Genomic DNA, 17,479 nt, shown 5'->3' with positions numbered 1-17,479 from the left:
ATGAGGTCCAAGAAGGAGTGTTCTGGAATGGATCCAACCAGTGAGGCTGTAGCACAGGGATCCCCCCGCCATTTTGAATTACGTGCTTTAGGGGTTGTTTTCATTCTTTAGGCTAATGACATCTTTTTGTACAGTGCCCCCCCCATACCATTTGTTTCTTGGCACATGACGGCTATGTGTGAAAACTGTGTCAACTGGCTCTAGTCACTCTCTTGAATATCCTGAATCGTGTGTGCCTGCATCTTCACATAGCCAACTACATGAAGATGAGTGATCATTTAGTCGCACGTTTTGCTCCCAGGAGCCAGGCTGCAGTGACCATCCTGTATGAGGATTCCCATACCCTGGCACTCTCTCTTCTGGGGAATGGATTCCCAGGAGTGGCATAGCTGGCCCGAAAGACATATATATTTTTAACTTTAATACATATTGCTAGATTGCTTTCCAAAATGGTTGTAACATTTTACATTCCCACACTGCCAGCGCCACTTTCCTTAATAGAAAACTACCTTGGCAGTTCTAGAAGAAACCCTCTTTGGTCAGACTAGATGACGCTTTCAATGTGCTATTGAGTTTAGTCTGTTAAAATTTCATTTAGGACCCTACCTGTGGATTTTAAGTGGTATAGCCTGCAGCGTTTCCACTCAATTTCAACATCAAGGTTTCTGCTAGTTTCAGAAAGCAAATGAGGCGAGGCGCCCTTCTGTTCACTCAACTCACTCACCTATTCATTCATTCATTCACTCACCTATCCATTCATTCATTCATCCACTGGCCTATTCACTAATCACTTACCTATCTACTACTCTGTATAGATCTGAGACCTGGGATTTGGGGAGTCAGGAGTGGGGCGGGCTACAGTCTAATGCCACAGAAAATTTCACTTCAATGTCAGTGCGCTTTTTACACACGAATGTAACAAAAATAGCAATGATCCGAGAAAGGTTGCTTGAGTTCAGAAAAACATGTACATGATCAGAAAAGCAGTAGACAAAAGCCAGTCAGTACATGATAAATATTAAGAGAGCAGTCCTTTCCCAGAACTTTCTCAAGACAGACCAACTTAAGCACGATTGCCTGGCACGTGCTATAGATTCTCTCTGGGAGAGATGAGAGCAAGGCAGAGGCCACGTCCAGGTTCAGGACACACTGAGGACAGCACACAGCATATCCTTTCATCAGATTGCATCCTGTGGCTATGCTTCAACATCCAACAAGAATGAACACGCCTTTTTTCCTGGCACCTCTCTCCCAGTTCCCCAAGGCACTTCTCACTGTGCATCAGAACTTTGGCCGCGTCTGACACTCATCTCCTCTCTCATTCACTCATGCACCTATTCATGAGTTCCCTTGCCTCTTCATTCATTCTCACATTTATTCATTAATTCACTGACATATTCAGCAGCTCATTAACATGTTCATTAATTGGTTGGCATATTCATTAATTATTAATGTGCTCATTGGCACGTTTACATATTCATTAGTTCATCCACATATTCATTCAGTCACTTGCCTATGTGCTCACTCACTCGATGTGCACAGACTGAGGACATGACTACAGCCGGCTCTATAAAAGCATGATCATTATTACAAAGAGGAACAAGAGGTTACTAGAGTGAGCCCTGAAGCTTACCTCTAGTGAATGATCCTACTGTAGAATGAATCAATCAATGAATGGTTAAAAAAAAATCAGTGATTGAGACATGCATAGAAAGCCACTGATAGCCTCCGAGGATAGACCTATCCATCTTATCCCAGCAGATGATATTAGTGGTTTATATAACTCATGAGAACTGCCTTTCCATTCTTAGTGTTCAGCCATCCCACCCAAAGCCTCACCTTGTACACAATCACTGTGGAAGCAAGGCTCTACACTGCAAAAGCAATGGCTGCCGCCATCACCCTAAAATTACACAAGTGAATGAGGAGCAGTTTCTCCTAGCTCTATACACTAATCATAGCTTCTATCGTTATCATTATGGAAAGTAAGAATTAGCCGCGTGTAATTAAGAGTTATGCGAAGCGTTTGATAAAATCCTGCCATTGTTTATTACTGTGTCTTACTGCTATCATTCAGTTAGTGCAGACTAAAAATATATGCAGGCTCGAGGGGAGTGGCTTGGATGGCTTGCTGGGTGGGGCTCTGAGGAGCAAGATGTAAAAACTGAAGGCAAGGATGTCTGGGGAAAGGTGTGTGGATAGTCTGCAGTGAGGAGAAATTATGTTCCTTCATCCAGCACTGCTACAATCTGCTACAGTCTGCATTTCTGGACCCTTAACAATAAACAGGAGGCATCTTTATAAGATATCAACCTGGTAATTAGAATATATGTTAGGAATAAATATAAAAGCTATACAAGGTACTCATCAGTGGATCTCTTGTCTGACTGTAAGAGAGAGAGAGAGAGAGAGAGAGAGAGAGGACAGAAGGGAGGAAGGAGGGGCAGAAAGAGAAAGAAGAGAGGGAGAAGGAGAGACAGAGACAGACAGACAGACTGATCCTGAAATTTATCCTCTTTACTGATAAGACATCATTCTCACTGGGTCAATGAAACGAAAAGATTGGAACTGCTCTGAACCGTGTCATCAGCATTCAGAATATCTAGCAGCACATCAGAGAACAAAAAAAAAATTGCTTGTTCAATCACTTTGAGAGATGTTCTGACAAGAAAGATCCTTTGCACAGGCAGAATAATGCTCCAGAGAAAGGATGCTGGCAAGGGCATTTCTTTTTCTGAGCATCCAAGTAGCACAGCCATCGTTCGGCACACAACAGTGCACAGAACCGCAAGTTCGCATCTGCATTCCTGAAGCCTAGAGTCATGGGAATCCGTCACCATAGCAAGGGGATGAAAGGGACAATGAAGAGTCAGGAAGTACTGGAGCTGAGGGAGAAGACGGTTTGCAAATCAATTTATCTCTAAGCATCGAGACTCCATTCATTCTGGTGCAAAGCATTCAAAGCAATGTCCTGCAGAAGTTCATAACCCCCGAGTGTAGAAAATGGGTTGGGATGCTATACATCAGCCCAGCTTCTCATCAGCAGGCTGGTCCCTGTTAAACGTGAGGCATCAGTGAAGCCAGGGGGTAGCTGTGAGGCTGTAGGTTAGCTAACTGATTACACTTTCAGATGCCCCAAGCTGACTCCTGAGATCAATCACATTCAAGTCTAGTAAGTTTTATTCCAGCCAGGGGGTGAGGGCTGCCTGCATCTCAGGCCCCTTCAGAGGAGCACGGAAAACACGTACTGTGCAGAACAGGGGTAGAGCCTGTGTCTGTAACCCACTCCTGCCATTTCTCTTTCTGTTAAAACAACCTCCCAACAGGAATAAGAGTGAAATAAGAATCAGTAGAAGAGTCTGGAAAACAGCGCCACACAGACACATATCCCACGGAAGGAGGCCATGGATTCTGGAAGTCTCTGCCTACGTATGATGAGACATCAGTACAGTCAACTCCTCGGATACTTCTGTGTCGGTGTCGACATTCTCCCGCTGCCACTGCCACCTTCACCTTCCTAATGGAGTTGGGAAATGCTCTGTTTAAAAACAAAATAGACCCGTGTGCCCAACAACAGGCAAATTTGTTCTCATTTTTCTTACTTTCTTATTTTGTTCTCTGTCACAAGCTTAGAGAGATACGTCTGTTTTTCATTTCAGTGAGAGAATACACATTTGTGGCATCCTATAGGTGCCCAGCACATAGTGGCAATCATTAAATAAATGCTAACCCATAATTATGATAGATTACATTGTATCATGTGTATCTAATACAAGTGTTTAACCAATCAATTTGATTTTTATAGGAATTCAGTCCAGGAAAGGGATGATACACAGTCCACTTCTCTCAATATCACATAGAAAGCTTACAGTCTGTGTATGTCTCCTTCATGTCTTCCCTGAGGTTCTACCTAATTAAAGATACTATATATAAAATGCAAATTAGTATCCAAAAGGAGGAGTTCGTTTCACTACAAAGATATATATTACAAAGATATCTCATGAGCAATATTTTTTATTCATGGTGCTGTGTGGTGCATGTGGACATGTGTGTGTCTCTGTGTGCATATGTGTGCATGGTGTATGCATGTTGTCCTTGCATGGGGGAGAGTATCTTTGCTCATGCATGTGTGTATGGGGACCAAGGATTGTATCTTCCTCCAGATATGAGAGTAAAAATGAGGATAACAAGTGCAGAAACCCTGGAGCGGAACGTCTAATGGTTCTTCAAATAGCCCCTCTCTCCCCTTGTCCCACAAACTCTTACAATTAATTTTTCTTGTGCATGAGATTGGACTCTGTCACGTGGCTTGTTATAACCAATGGCAGTCATGGCAGTAGTCCAGTAGAGAGGAAAGTGAGCATGAATGGTCACGTATCCTTTGCATGTCTTCTATCATATAAAGAACACATAAACAAACAAACAAAAAGATACACATGTGGTTCCCACCAGGACCAAACCCACATCCCAGAGTCATGTCCAAGCAACCCCAGGCTGTACCAGTCCACTACAATCCCAGTCTGCTACAATCTCAGGCCTGAGCAAGGAATGAGAAATGAGAGATTTCTGCTTGTACGTCATGGAACTCTTTTATAAAAAGACAAATTTTGATGGAGGTAAACTCCTTAGGGACGGCTTGAATGCTGAGTTATCCAGTTCTGGCACTGCAGGGGATCCTCTTCGTCATTGCAAATGCCAAGTTAAATTAATAAAATATGCGCTAGGTCTTCCAGAATTTGAGGCCCAGCCTTCCTTTCTCTAACCCTGAAAGAAACAGAGGGTTCTTGTTGAGTTTGCAGCCTAAGAGGAAAAGGGAGGTTATGTGGGTACCACTCAGAGCTGCAAGTCCTGCAGAAAATTCAGCCCTGATACCCACGAGGGGAGCATGTTTTCCACAAATTTTAAGGGAAAGCAGATCCCTAGTGTTAAGTAACATACATTACTGAAGAATAATTAGTCTAGACATTTAAAAGTGAGTTTTTTGACTTGCTCAGAGGAACTTCCTACTTTGCTTTTCATTCATCCTCTCAAAAGCATGTGAACACCTGTTTAGCAAATAACTCACATAGACCTCAAAACTAAACGATGCTTTCCCTGAAGAAGTCTATGAGTGTATTGAGACAGACAGGACAGCTGTGTAGGGTAACCTGGGACTCCTCAAGAACCAGAAGGGAAACTGAGTCCCAAAAAAGCAATGATCCCTTTTAATGAAGCGCCTTAGTGAAGTTGGGATTGTATTGGTCCTTGAGTGAAGGGAGAGATATTCTAATATTATGTGTTTGCTGACTCCATGTCCTTTCCCAGGATGGTGGTTCCATTTGTCTGTCATTAGAGCACAACTGAAATCTGCCCTGGATTTGGGCTTGCCTTGTAGCTTCTTTGCAGCTGTTAATTCTTATATCTCCTCTTTGTTTGTGTTTCATCTTTGTTTTCTCCTAGAAGTGATGGCTTCTTGAACTCATATCCCTGATGACGGTCCCAGATCCTAGTGAGGTCACTCTGTCCTGAACAATAACCACACATCCCTGACTGATGCTCAGAGTGACGATGATAGGTCCCTGGGTGACACCAACCCTGGCCATGGTAGAGAAACAGGGAGAGATGCTGGACTACTTTCCAGCTTCTCTCAGGTCATGTACCTGACGAAGCAAATTTAAGAACCCACAAGTGGGGGCCTAGGTCTCTTCCAGTTCCCCTCTGTTGGCCTTAAAACCCTTGTCCATCTTAGTCTCTGGTATGCATCTTCTGGACATTTAATAACTTGACAATAGCACCACTTAAATACCACTGTGAAGAAAAGCTCTGGCGTATTTGTGTCAGACAGATGTGCTACGACAGATGTGCTACTCCTCTAGCATTTATACAGGACTCATCTTACTGTGTGGCTACAAGTTTTTCAAATACTCTAAAAGTAGCATTTCACTTAATCCTCACAATCACCCCTCCCCCGATAAATGCCTCCGGCCCTCTTGTATGCACACAGATAAAATAGGAATTAAAGCTCCTTGCAAAATTCTGCATTGTTCTCATGGTCGTGTGATGAACATGTTCCCATCTTTGATATCTACATATAATCATCACAACAGCTACTTAGTATTTTATCAGATAAGCACAACACAATTTGTTTAACCTCTGGGGGTACTGCTTGCTATTTTTCTTTATTCTAAATTCTACCACGAAGAACATTCTTTTATAAAACTCTTCCCATTCCTTGTTTTTCCTTAGATTTGGTTTGTACAACAGAAATTCCCAAGTCAAGATGACAGTCCTGGAGTAAGTGTGTAATCGCTGTAGTGAACATTGATGTCCAGTTACTTGGCATTTTCTCCAACCCTGGGTGTTAGTTCCTAATGACTTACAAACAGAATGCATGGAAGAGAGCCTTGGGTTTGTGTCAGTGAGGGTGTATAATATTATGTGTCCATATGTGTTGGAAGACAAATAAAGCAAGACACACAAAGATTGTATATGGTAAGCAATATATTAAGAATATATACTGAAACTGCTTGGGTGAGATCTTGTGTAACTCCATCTACTTCAAACATCAGAAACTGTGAAAAGCAGCTGACAGCCAATCTCAGTACCAACAATCCTCCTTTTCAGGGAGCCAAGAAAACATACCACCCTATATGGAAACTGTAGTAGCTTTAAAAAAGAAAACAACTCACCATGTACCCATTTAAAACTTGCTTAGAGCTCACTATGTGCCTGGGTATTGGAAGTAAAGAACAGTAACACCCTGTCTCAAACAAAATTTTAAAAATATTTTTGAAGCTGTGGAGGACTTCTTTAAGAGTTAGCTCTGATCAGGGGTGGTGGTCACAGCCTGGAGCAGAGAGAGACAGTTTTCCACAAAGAAAGAATTATAATCCTTGATTTCTCACAGTCCAGTCTGTGCACGGCCTCATCCCACAGGGCCTCCCTTAGGTGCAATCCAGCTCCTGCTCATGATGTCACGTGTGTGGGATGCAGTAAGAATGGGCAGACCCCACCTACCCTAGGGAGCTGAAGCTGGAGAGAACCCCAGGGGTCCACTGGGTTGAGAGGCCAGAGAATCCCTACAGGGTCCTCCTGCGATACAGGGCTGAGGCCGACCCACACAGAGAGTCTCTGTGGCTGTGTAGCAGACATGCAGGGGTCATTTGCCATAGTACGGACAGATGGAAGCAAACGCTAACACGGAGCCTACACTATGCAGTTCCCACCTCTGAACAGGCGATGCTTCTGTGCAGGGTAGGTAAATGGGTCAACCACAGTCAGAAATGATTTGCACTCTACTCCGAAGGCCCCCAGCTCAGGAGTGTGTCTTTTGGGGACCTGCGGGTGCTGCTGCAGCACTACACTGGTACTCCTCGGCTTGCCTCTGTAAATCAGTTCTCCATGGGGAAAGGCTGATTTTCTACTTCCAGTGCCTGTTTCCCCTCTGTGTATACAATTCACGCATCGGCTGCTGTCCCTCTATAGTCCCTAAGAGTTCACTCAAACAATAAACAAGACAACGCTTAAACATTCAAGTGCTTTGGTCAACACTGTACAATTCTCAGTGGATTTGACTGACAAGCGGGAAAACGGGCTAACATTTCTGTAGAAGGCAACGTTTTGCTAGGGGAAGAAAAAAGATTAAATGCATGTTTTCCCTAAATTCTCTTAATAGTATCATAACGCCTTTCTGAGCTCCTGTCCCATCCCTGGGCCCCTGTTCCAGATGGTCTTGCAAAATTGTGGGTCAAACCCATACGGAATTCGGAGGCAGGGGGAGAGCCGGGAAGGGGGGAGCACAACAACACAATAAAAGGTTCCGTGAAGCTCAGTAACCAATAGAGTGGGGCTGGAGCGATAGATAGTTCAGTGGTTGCAAACGCGTGTGGCTCTCGCAGAAAACCCAGGTTCAGTTCCCAGCATGCACATGATGGCTCACAACTATCCGTCACTCCAGTTCGAGTGGACCGAATGCCCTCTTCTGGCCTCCTCAGGCATCAAGCACACGCACGGTTCACACGCACATTCATGCAGACAAAACACACACATAAAATAAATCTTTAAAAAGTTAATCAGAAATCAAAGGCACGACGGACCCCAGGTGCTTCTGGTAGTGCTTGCCTGTGACAGACACATCTCATAGCTTCGCTCCTGCCTTGGTTCTGAACATGCGCACTCTGTGCTATGCACGTCAGAGCACTCAGCGCCCTCAGCGCCAGTGAATGCTGATTGGAGCCTCTTCTCAGATCTGAACCTGTTATATGTCACAAATTGCAGAGCTTTTTGACAGAGCTATCTAGGAATGACTAACGCAAGCAAGAAAGTTTCCTGGAGATGGCCTGCCATTTGCATAGCTACAGTCGGTGCACTCTAGAGAGGCACAGCCCAAGAGACTTCGTCCCAGGATTGCTTCTTGCTGCTAATGTGCCTTTCCTGCCATTGTTACATAGCCTAATGATTCCTGGGCATCAACTCACCCTACTGGACAACTCTCCTGTGGACCAATATGAAGATCAACTTTTATGAATTATGCTGTTCATTTGATCTAATGACTTTGTACAACTCAAATAATTTTAGGAGGAAAGTTTAAGGAAACGGTTTTAGTTGTTTTGCCAGATCGAGGTAATAAAGTTAGAATCAAGAGTAGAATATGCCCCCTCCTCATAGAATAGTAAGTAAAGGCTGAATAATAAGGAATAAAATGAGCTTTCATAAATTACAATAAGAGGATAAATATGCTTGAGACAAATTTGTGAGCAAGAAAAAATATTCATTCGAGGTCAGATCCAAGGATGAGGCCACAGGTATGTACTATGATAAAGTAAGGCCATGTGAAACTGTTGCTTTGAACTTATAATGAGCTTGAATAATGAAACACTGCTTTGAACTTACTATCAACATAGTTCTATAACTCCCCCTTTGTGTAACATTTTATCGATGAGGTAATTTTATAAAGAATTTTTGTCTAAGTAGGTATAAGAGGCTGAGAAATGAAATAAAGTGTGGCTGCTGGGGTTCTGTTCCGTCCACTAATGTGTGTGTGTGTGTGTGTGTGTGTGTGTGTGTGTGTGTGTATGTTTGGGTGTGTACCTGCCTCTCTTTCTTTCTTCCTTCCTCTATTTCTTTCTTTCTCTCTTCCTTTCTTTCTTCTTTCTCTGTGAAATTGCCAGAAGCCATCAGCTTTTGGCCCCCAGGACAGTAAGAGAGATAAAAGCCAGAGGTCATCAGCCTTTGGCCTTCACCTGAGGTCAGTGCCTGACCCTGCCGGGGGCTGGCCCCCAGCAGCTTTTATTGTGTACACAAACTTTTCTATACTTACAGAAAAGGAATGCTTTTGATTATGGAAAACAAAGACTTTTGATATTTTTCTATACTCCTCAACATGCAAGCATCGATATATCTGTGAATTGTATTGTTAGAATGTTTGGTATTTAAAATTACTGTTTGAGTGGGTGACCTGAATCTCGTTAAAGAGAATCATTACATGAATTTTGACTTAGGATTAGGACAGCGTTTCCAACAATTTCTGAAATGACCTTGCACATATTTCTGCCATTTTGTATGACTTATTTATGTGAGGTGGCATTCCCAACTTTGACAATTATGAAAATCAAAGCAGCAATCAACTCTGAAAAGCATTTAGGATGCTTTATGTTCTACAGTATTAAATACTCAACCAAGATTTCATTCTGGATGTTAAACTAAGCAATCCATCCCATTAGCATGCAAATTGGCTTTCACCTTTAAGAAATGGTGGCAATCCATGTATACCAATGAACTGCTTTGAAATACACTTACGATTTACTATCAGTCAATATTTGGTTTACATACTTATTTATATTTCTATATAGCTGAGTTCAAGAAAAAAATGTCTTGGTCAAAGAGGTTTCGTGAGGGTCAATAATTTAAGAATCTCTGCTCTAGGCCATTTACCAGAGAATACACTGCAGACAGACACTGTTTAACTGGCCTTATCTGATGCCAGTTAATGTGCTAAGAAAGCAAAACCCAAATCTCCGCTCCTCCTTGTCGATATACCCTTCTCCCTCTAGTTGGTTTACAGGAAGACATCTATAAGCCAGTTAGCCAACGTGTGCCCCCCGACCCCCGCACAAGAGTTAGAGGTTCACCCTCTCTCTAAAATCAAACTGGTTTTTTGAAGATGTGACTTGAGGCCAAAGAGGACAGGAGGTAGTCTTTCTCCTAATATGCTCACCTTCCATGTTCTAATGAGAGAAGGTGCATCATGGACAGACACGGGGTGAGACTAGAGGGTTGAAAAGTGTCAGTGGTGGTTCTAAGTAAGACCCTTATAGACTCAAGCGTTTGAATGCTTAGCCCATAGAGAGTGGCACTATTAGAAGGTGTGGCCTTGTTGGAGGGAGCATGTGGAGTGGGCATAGAGGTCTCCTATTCTCCAGCTACCTCCAGTGTAGCACACAGTCTCCTTGGATCATTCCTGGAGATCAAGACGTAGAACTCTCAGCTCCTTCTCTAGCATCAAGTCTGCCAGCATGCCACCATGTTTCCTGACATGATGATAATGGCCTGAACCTCTGAAACTTTAAGTTTGCACCAATTAATAAATGTTTTCCTTTGTTAAGAGCTGCTGTGATCTTGGCATCTCTTCACAGCAAGAAAACCCTCACTCACTAGGACAATGCCAGAAGCATGACGCTGCCAAACCAGAGGTAGGGATGGCTGCACAGCAAAGCCACGGGAAAGAGGAAGAAGCCACAAGGAGAGGGGACAAAGGGAGAAGACAAACAGGAGAGAACAGGAGCGTGGTCCATTCCACAATTTGGCCCAGGATGGGCTCTGGAGCAAGACCTAAATCTAAATGCAAACCGTAGGCAAATATTTGAGCAAACCACCCCACCACAGACTATGGTGATCAGAACCGAAACACAGAAGAAAACAGCTGCCCACCGAGGCACAACTGTGTGGCTTACCCTCTGGGTGAGGTCACTGGCCTCGTTGATGTACCGATCCCGTTCCTTTTCCAGCTGAAAGATGATCTTCCTCTGCTTCTGAGCCTCGTCCTTGTAATTCTGGATCTCCTCCTCCAGGTGCCTCTTGGCTTGCTCGTGGAGCTTCACCAGGTCCACCTGCTTCTGGGTCGCACTGACGGCCTTAAGCATATTCTAAAGAGTAATGGCAACAAAGCGGGCGCCTTAAATCACGTGTTCAAGGACTTGGGGTTCAGGTTAACCCAGTCCCTATCTCTGAAATAACCAGATGCCTTATATTTGGTATGAATCAAAATTATCAGTCAATCTATCTATCTATCAATTGCTCTATGATCATGAAGAGTTCATCTTGTGAATTTTGCACAAGGCACATTTTAATGCACTAACAAATCACCACATCCCAGATGTACTGTGTGCTGTTCCCTGTTTAGCAGTGGGAGACAGAGGCCGAAGGATAAAGGTATGTACCAGTGCGCTCACACCACAGGGAAGTAGCAGAGCCAAGACTGGAACCCAGGTCCACTCCAACGCTGACCTTTATGTTGTGAAGACTGAACCAGACCTAATAACCTAAACTGGGTGTGATGGTTTGCATATGCTCAGCCCAGGGAGTAGCACTATTAGAAGGTGTGGCCTGTTGGAGTGGGTGTGTCACTGTGGGCGTGGCCTTTAATACCCTCATCCTAGCTGCCTGGAAGTAAATATTCTGCTAGCAGTCTTCAGATGAAGATGTAGAACTCTCAGCTCTGCCTATACCATGCCTGCCTGGATGCTGCCATGCTCCCACCTTGATGATAATGGACTGAACCTCTGAACCTGTAAGCCAGACCCAATTAAATGCTGTCCTTTATTAAGACTTGCATTGGTCATGGTGTCTGTTCACAGCAGTAAAGTCCTAACTAAGACAGAAGTTGGTACCAGGAGTAGGATATTGATGTGATAGACCCGACCATGCTTTTTTTTGGAGGAGTGTGGATTTGGGGACTTTGGACTTGAAAAGCAATGGAATGCTTTAAATGGGGTTAATGGGCTAGCCTAGTAGAAATATAAAAACTTTGTTGAGAGTGGTTTGAATTGTGTGGACCTGGCCCAAGAAGTTTTAGTGGAGAATTTCAGTATGTAGCTTAGAGACTGTTTTTGTGGTATTTTGGTGAAGAATGTGGCTTCTTTTTGCCCTTGTATAAAGAGTCTAGCTGAGGCTAAGGTAAAGAGATTGATATTAATTACATTGACAAAGGAAATCTCAAAAAAAAAAAAAAAGCCAGCAGAGACTTTGTTCTCTGGTTAAGTCTCATGAAGAGCATTTTGAACAAGTGTAGTAAGCTTAGAAAGGAAAAATATAAAATATATGGTATTAAAGGGGCACCAGGAAGTGAAATGGAGGTGAACCTGTGTTCAAGGATATTAAATTGAATTAAGGGAGTAGTGGCCCTGGGGCAAGATCCCACCCAGCTAAGTTTAGGCCCAGGCATGGTAGTACAAGTCTTTAATCCCAGGAGGCAAAAACAAGCAGATCTGTGAGTTCAAGGCCAGCCTAGAACACTGCAAGTTCTAGGTGAAAAAAAAAAAAAAAAAACTTAAGTCCAGGCTTGGTGGACCACACCTTTAATTGCAGTGTTTAGGAGACAGGTGTGCAGAATTCTGAGTTCAAGGTTAATCTACAGAGCAAGGTCCAGGACAGCAAAGCTTAGAAAGTGAAGGAGTTGAGAAACAGAAAGCTAGTGACCATGTAATAGAACAAGGGGGCCATGTTCTGGTGACCATGTAATAGAACAAGGGGGCCATGTTTCGGTGACCATGTAATAGAACAAGGGGGGCCATGTTCCGGCTCCCGCAAACAGCATAAGTCAGCAGCTTCAGCCATGTGGCTCAGGCTTTAAAGTGAAAAATAGAAGGGGCTTCTGGGACAATTGATGCTGGTTAGGTGGAGCTAAGAAATTAGCGGTGATTAAGAAGAGACCAGCATCGCTGAGGTGAAATCTTCTGGGAAGTGTTTCCTGAGAGCACAAAGAAGCTGTGTTCCAGAGATAGCCAAGGTTGTACCTCATGCTGCAGCTGAACTTGGTAATGTGTAAGAGTCACCCAGGGGGTACTGGTTTTGAAGACATGAAGGGGTCATGAAGAGTACCTGACGTTTGGCACTCTGAGAGGCCATGGAAGGCCATTGGTGAAAGTACAGCCTCAGTTGCAGTTGCTAGCCCAGGACTGAAGGGGTCATGCAAGAGATTTGAGGCTTGGCATCATGAAGAAAGCCTGTGAGAGGCTATTGGTGAAGCCTAGTTGTAGTGGAAGAGCCCATTGTATTTGAGATGTCAGTACCATGGGATGATCACCAAGAACGGCAACAACAGTGGAGTGGATCTACCTGAGCTTAGAGTGCTACAGAGGGCAGGGCTGGAGAAGTGATGCTGGCCCTTTGGAGGAGGCCAAAAGATCATGTGTGGATCCCAGATGTTGAAACAAGAAGCTGTAACACTGAAGTTGCCTTTGGAGACCTTAAGATGTTCGAGATGCCAGAGCCTTGGGCTATCTGCTGGGGAAAGCTGCTAACAAGGGAGTGGAACCAGCCCAGGAGGAAGACGTTTTTACAGTCAACAAAGATGAAAAGGGAGGAGGAGATCTGAAGCCTCCTTTGACATCAGCCATGGAGATGCAGAGTGTGGAGTCTGCCCAGCTGGTTTCCTGTCTTGCCTTGGGATTTACAGTTAAGTGATTGGATGAATCTCAGAAAAGACTTTGAACTTTGAACTTTTAACAATTGTTGAGACTGCTATAGACTATGAGAACTCTTGAAGTTGGACTAAATATATTTTTTTTATTATGCTATGGCTAGGTATGGCCCCCATAGACTCCAGTATTTGAACAAGTCTATTGGGGCCAGGGAGTGGAATGTGATGGTTTGTATATGCTCGGCCCAGGGAATGGCACTGTAAGAGGGTATAGCCTTGTGAAGTAGGTAGGTCACTGTGTGGGCTTTAACACCCTTGCCCCAGCTGCCTGGAAGCCAGTATTCTGCTAGCAGCCGCTCCGCTCCTGCACCGTGCCTGCCTGGATGCTGCCATGTTCCCACCTTAATGACAATGGACTGAACCTCTGAACCTGTAAGCCATCCCTAGTCAAATGTCATCCTTCGCAAGACTTGCCTTGGTCACGGTGTCTGTTCACAGAAGTAAAACCCTAATTAATACAGAAGTTGGTACCAGGGCTTCACTGTGTGTGAGAGTATGTGTGTGAGCTTGTGTGTGTGTGATGCTGTGAATCCAACCCAGGGCCTCATGCACGCCACACAGCCTCTTTGCCACTAAGCCCCACCCCCCAGCACTGGACCTGCACAATTTTGCAGCTCAGTAGACAATGTACACCTGGGAGTGGAGAGTGACAGTCACTTTCCCTCCATACAGAGCAGAAAACAGAGTCTTTACTCAAAGAGAAATGAATGCAGACATCAGCATGAGAGCTTGTGGTAGGCAAAGAAGGCTCCATCCTGGGGATGCCAAGCCAGCTCCCTGGTACCTTCTGGGGGCTGGATCCAGGGCTTCCAGGATGTGCCCAACAGCTTCTTCTCTCATCCCTAAAGGAACCCAGGGTGCGATTATGTCTGACTAGCCACTGGACCAGAGCATGTAAAATGCTCATGAACCATTAGCTGGGCAATGATGGCGAGAACACATAAGGTCAGTCGGACTTCCAGGTACTTGGGTGAAGCATTTACTTCATGAATGTCACTCCACGCTATACTGAACTGATACGTGTACCATGCTGACTGTCAAAACAATGTCGCTCTTTCCATGGAGACTGGCATTTCAAGTCCATGAGGAAAGAATTCATTAATCAATGAAGTTGATTGCATACCGACTGGGTCTCATGCAGGCAATGGCCTGGAAAAATTCTGAACCACAAACCTGCCCTGAAGGAGGAGCCTAGGAATCAAGCCAAATTAAGAAATGTGAAATAACCCTTAGGCTGCAGGCCCCACTGTGGCAGGAAACTTACTAGCTGTTTACAAAGACCTGTACAATAAAAAGATAAATTTAAGAACTAAATCCAGAGCTGGAGATGTGGCTTAGTGGTAGAGCATTCGCACAGCTTGTGTGAGGTCCTAGGTTCCATTTCCAGCACCACAAGAAAGAAGAAAGGGGGGAGGTGACCAAATCCAATGGAATGTTTTCCTAGTTGTAAGTTTGCAGAATAAAGGATAGTCTATAGGCCTATTGGGAAGAGACTTCTATAATTTCCTTACTGAATGTTTTTCCATAGAAACATTCCTGAAGATTCTCGAGTCTACTTCAAGTGAAAATATAGCGTGTTCTGTTAAGACTTGTTCTTTTCTGAGAACACAGGAAGCATGTCCCTGAGCTAAATCCATCCTGTTACCTGGAAGTAGTCTGGCTTCTCCATCCCTGCCTGTGACTTCTCCCTCCTAAGATAAAACCCTCAGAAGTCTGTCACTGGAAGAAGGAACGCTCTGGAAGGAAGGTAGCCGAGAAAATCTGCCTTTCGAGGAAGCTGGAAATCTGCAGAACCTTCCCCAAGCTCTTCCTCAGCTTTAGACTGCCGCGAAGACCACAAGAGACAGGGTGAGAAACCAAAACCAAATCCTACGTGGTGTACGAGACCCTGGGTTCAATCCCTTGGCCAACAAGAAAGGGAAAAGAGGAGGACTCAACCCAGTCAAATATTTTCCTAGGGGTAAGTTTGTAGAGTATTGAAAAGACGGACGGAAGAAAGGCTACACTTACCTCACCAACCCGTCATTTTCTTACCTAACACCTCAAAGGCATATTTCAATTAGCACTCACACCTGTAATTTGGGGATTAGTCAGATTGTAGATTATAGATATTAAATTAAGAAATTTGATGAACTACTTAGAATGCCAAGAAACACGGCAGCAATGAGAATGGAATCTCAAAACACCCTGAAATCCCTGTCGGCATATATGCTAAATCTCCAGGGCCCTTTTGTGCTGGGCGGTGATAACATAGCTTCACTTCCGGTCAGACAATGGTGGGATGCGAGTGGCTGCCCAGAGGACAGAGCGGCGTTATTTATTCTAATCCACTGCTGTTTGCTCCAGAGATTCTTCCCGCCCCCCCCCCACCTCCTCAGCTTGCTCGTTCTGAGCGGTACCACCGGGTGAGAGGAAGGCATTGTTTACCAGTGTTGCTGTGACAAGCTCACCTTGTTCAGTATGTCCCTCTCTCTCAGAAGCTCCTCCATTGCCTTCTTATCAAGCTCCGCTTGCTTCTTTGAAGATTCCACCTCTAAATTGCCAGGCAGGAAAAGAATAATGAATGTAGAGTGGATCCAAGAGAAAGTGAAACTAAGCCAAAGTGATTTAAAAAAAAAAAAAATCATGTCATGTATTCATCTGTAACTGAGCAACTACTCTGAGGTGAGTGAAAAGTGACCTTCACTCTAGCTCAAGGATGAGAATCTTCTGGTCCCACTGAAGAGATGGGAAAGGAAAGAGATTGAGCCAGCCACAGGACCAAGGGTTAACAAGGGGGAGATTAAAAGCCTGAGCCACTGGCTGCCAAAGGTCTTGGAGCAGTTTAGATCTTTTTTCCTTATATCTGTAGGTAGTATTATAAAATGTAACTACCTAGAACTTGTTACATCTCTCCATTTGCCAAGTCTTCCTTTATGCCCCTCAGTGGAATTCTGTGGCTTTTTATACATAGGTCTTATAGACATGTTTGTTACAACTTTGTTTATAGATATTTTATTACTTTAGTTCCTACTGTGGAAGAGGAGTCTAGCTAATTTTTTATATATAAAATGCTACTGGTAGCTACATATATTTTATAGCCTCCTACCTGATTGAAATCTCTTATTAATTCTAGAAAGTTTGCAGATCATTTCTCAGATATTATTGTAGGAAACCCTAAAATAGAATGGGCCCATGCTCCTAACTAATATAAGAGCTAACACTGCTCTTTGATTAGGTACATCAAAAGAGACAGGTCCCATAAGTACACACCAGTATCTATTGGGGACGCTGCATGTTGGAGACCTGCTTCAGCCCAGAAATTCAAGACTATCCTGGGCAATATAGCAAGATGTTATAGCAAACAAAAATCCCCAAGAAAGGATATTGTCAATAGTACATTTGGAATAACCACAAAGAGGAACCTGCTGGCTTTCATAAATGTGATTTAATGGGGAAAGAATGTGATCCAGTGCTCAATAGATTAAAAACATCTGTGGGGGAACAGAAGAGATGACTGGGTGGTTAAGAGTATCTACTGCTCTTTCAGAGGACCCAGCTTCAAGTCCCAGCTCCCACATGGCAGCTCACAACCATGGGTAACTCTAGCCCAAGGGACCCAATACTCTCTTCTGGACTTTGAGCTTACCAGATATCCACATGGTACACGGACATTCAAGTAAAACACTTATAAACATTAAATAACTGAATATATACACATATAGTCAAAGCGGGGACAAGGGAGGGAGGTAGAGAGAGAATGATAGAATGATCTCAAAGCTTACAATTATGGCAAGGAAAAGATACGAAAATTAAAACATG

General features: G+C 43.9%; 1 protein-coding gene across 1 annotated transcript in view; it reads right to left on the bottom strand.

Moving 5' to 3' along the window:
* Positions 1-17,479, bottom strand: part of Cfap58 (cilia and flagella associated protein 58) — a 103,640-nt gene that overhangs the window by 68,094 nt on the left and 18,067 nt on the right. Inside the window, exons 8-9 of the mRNA XM_031390638.1 lie at positions 16,129-16,211; positions 10,932-11,123 (exon numbers count right to left, since the gene is read on the bottom strand). Of these exons, the coding sequence (XP_031246498.1) occupies positions 10,932-11,123; positions 16,129-16,211 (275 nt within the window). The remainder of the gene's footprint in view (positions 1-10,931; positions 11,124-16,128; positions 16,212-17,479) is intronic.

This window comes from Mastomys coucha, unplaced genomic scaffold (genome assembly GCF_008632895.1).
Source record: "Mastomys coucha isolate ucsf_1 unplaced genomic scaffold, UCSF_Mcou_1 pScaffold21, whole genome shotgun sequence".
Classification (NCBI taxonomy): Eukaryota; Metazoa; Chordata; class Mammalia; order Rodentia; family Muridae; genus Mastomys; species Mastomys coucha.
This window is presented reverse-complemented; position numbering and strand designations above follow the sequence as displayed.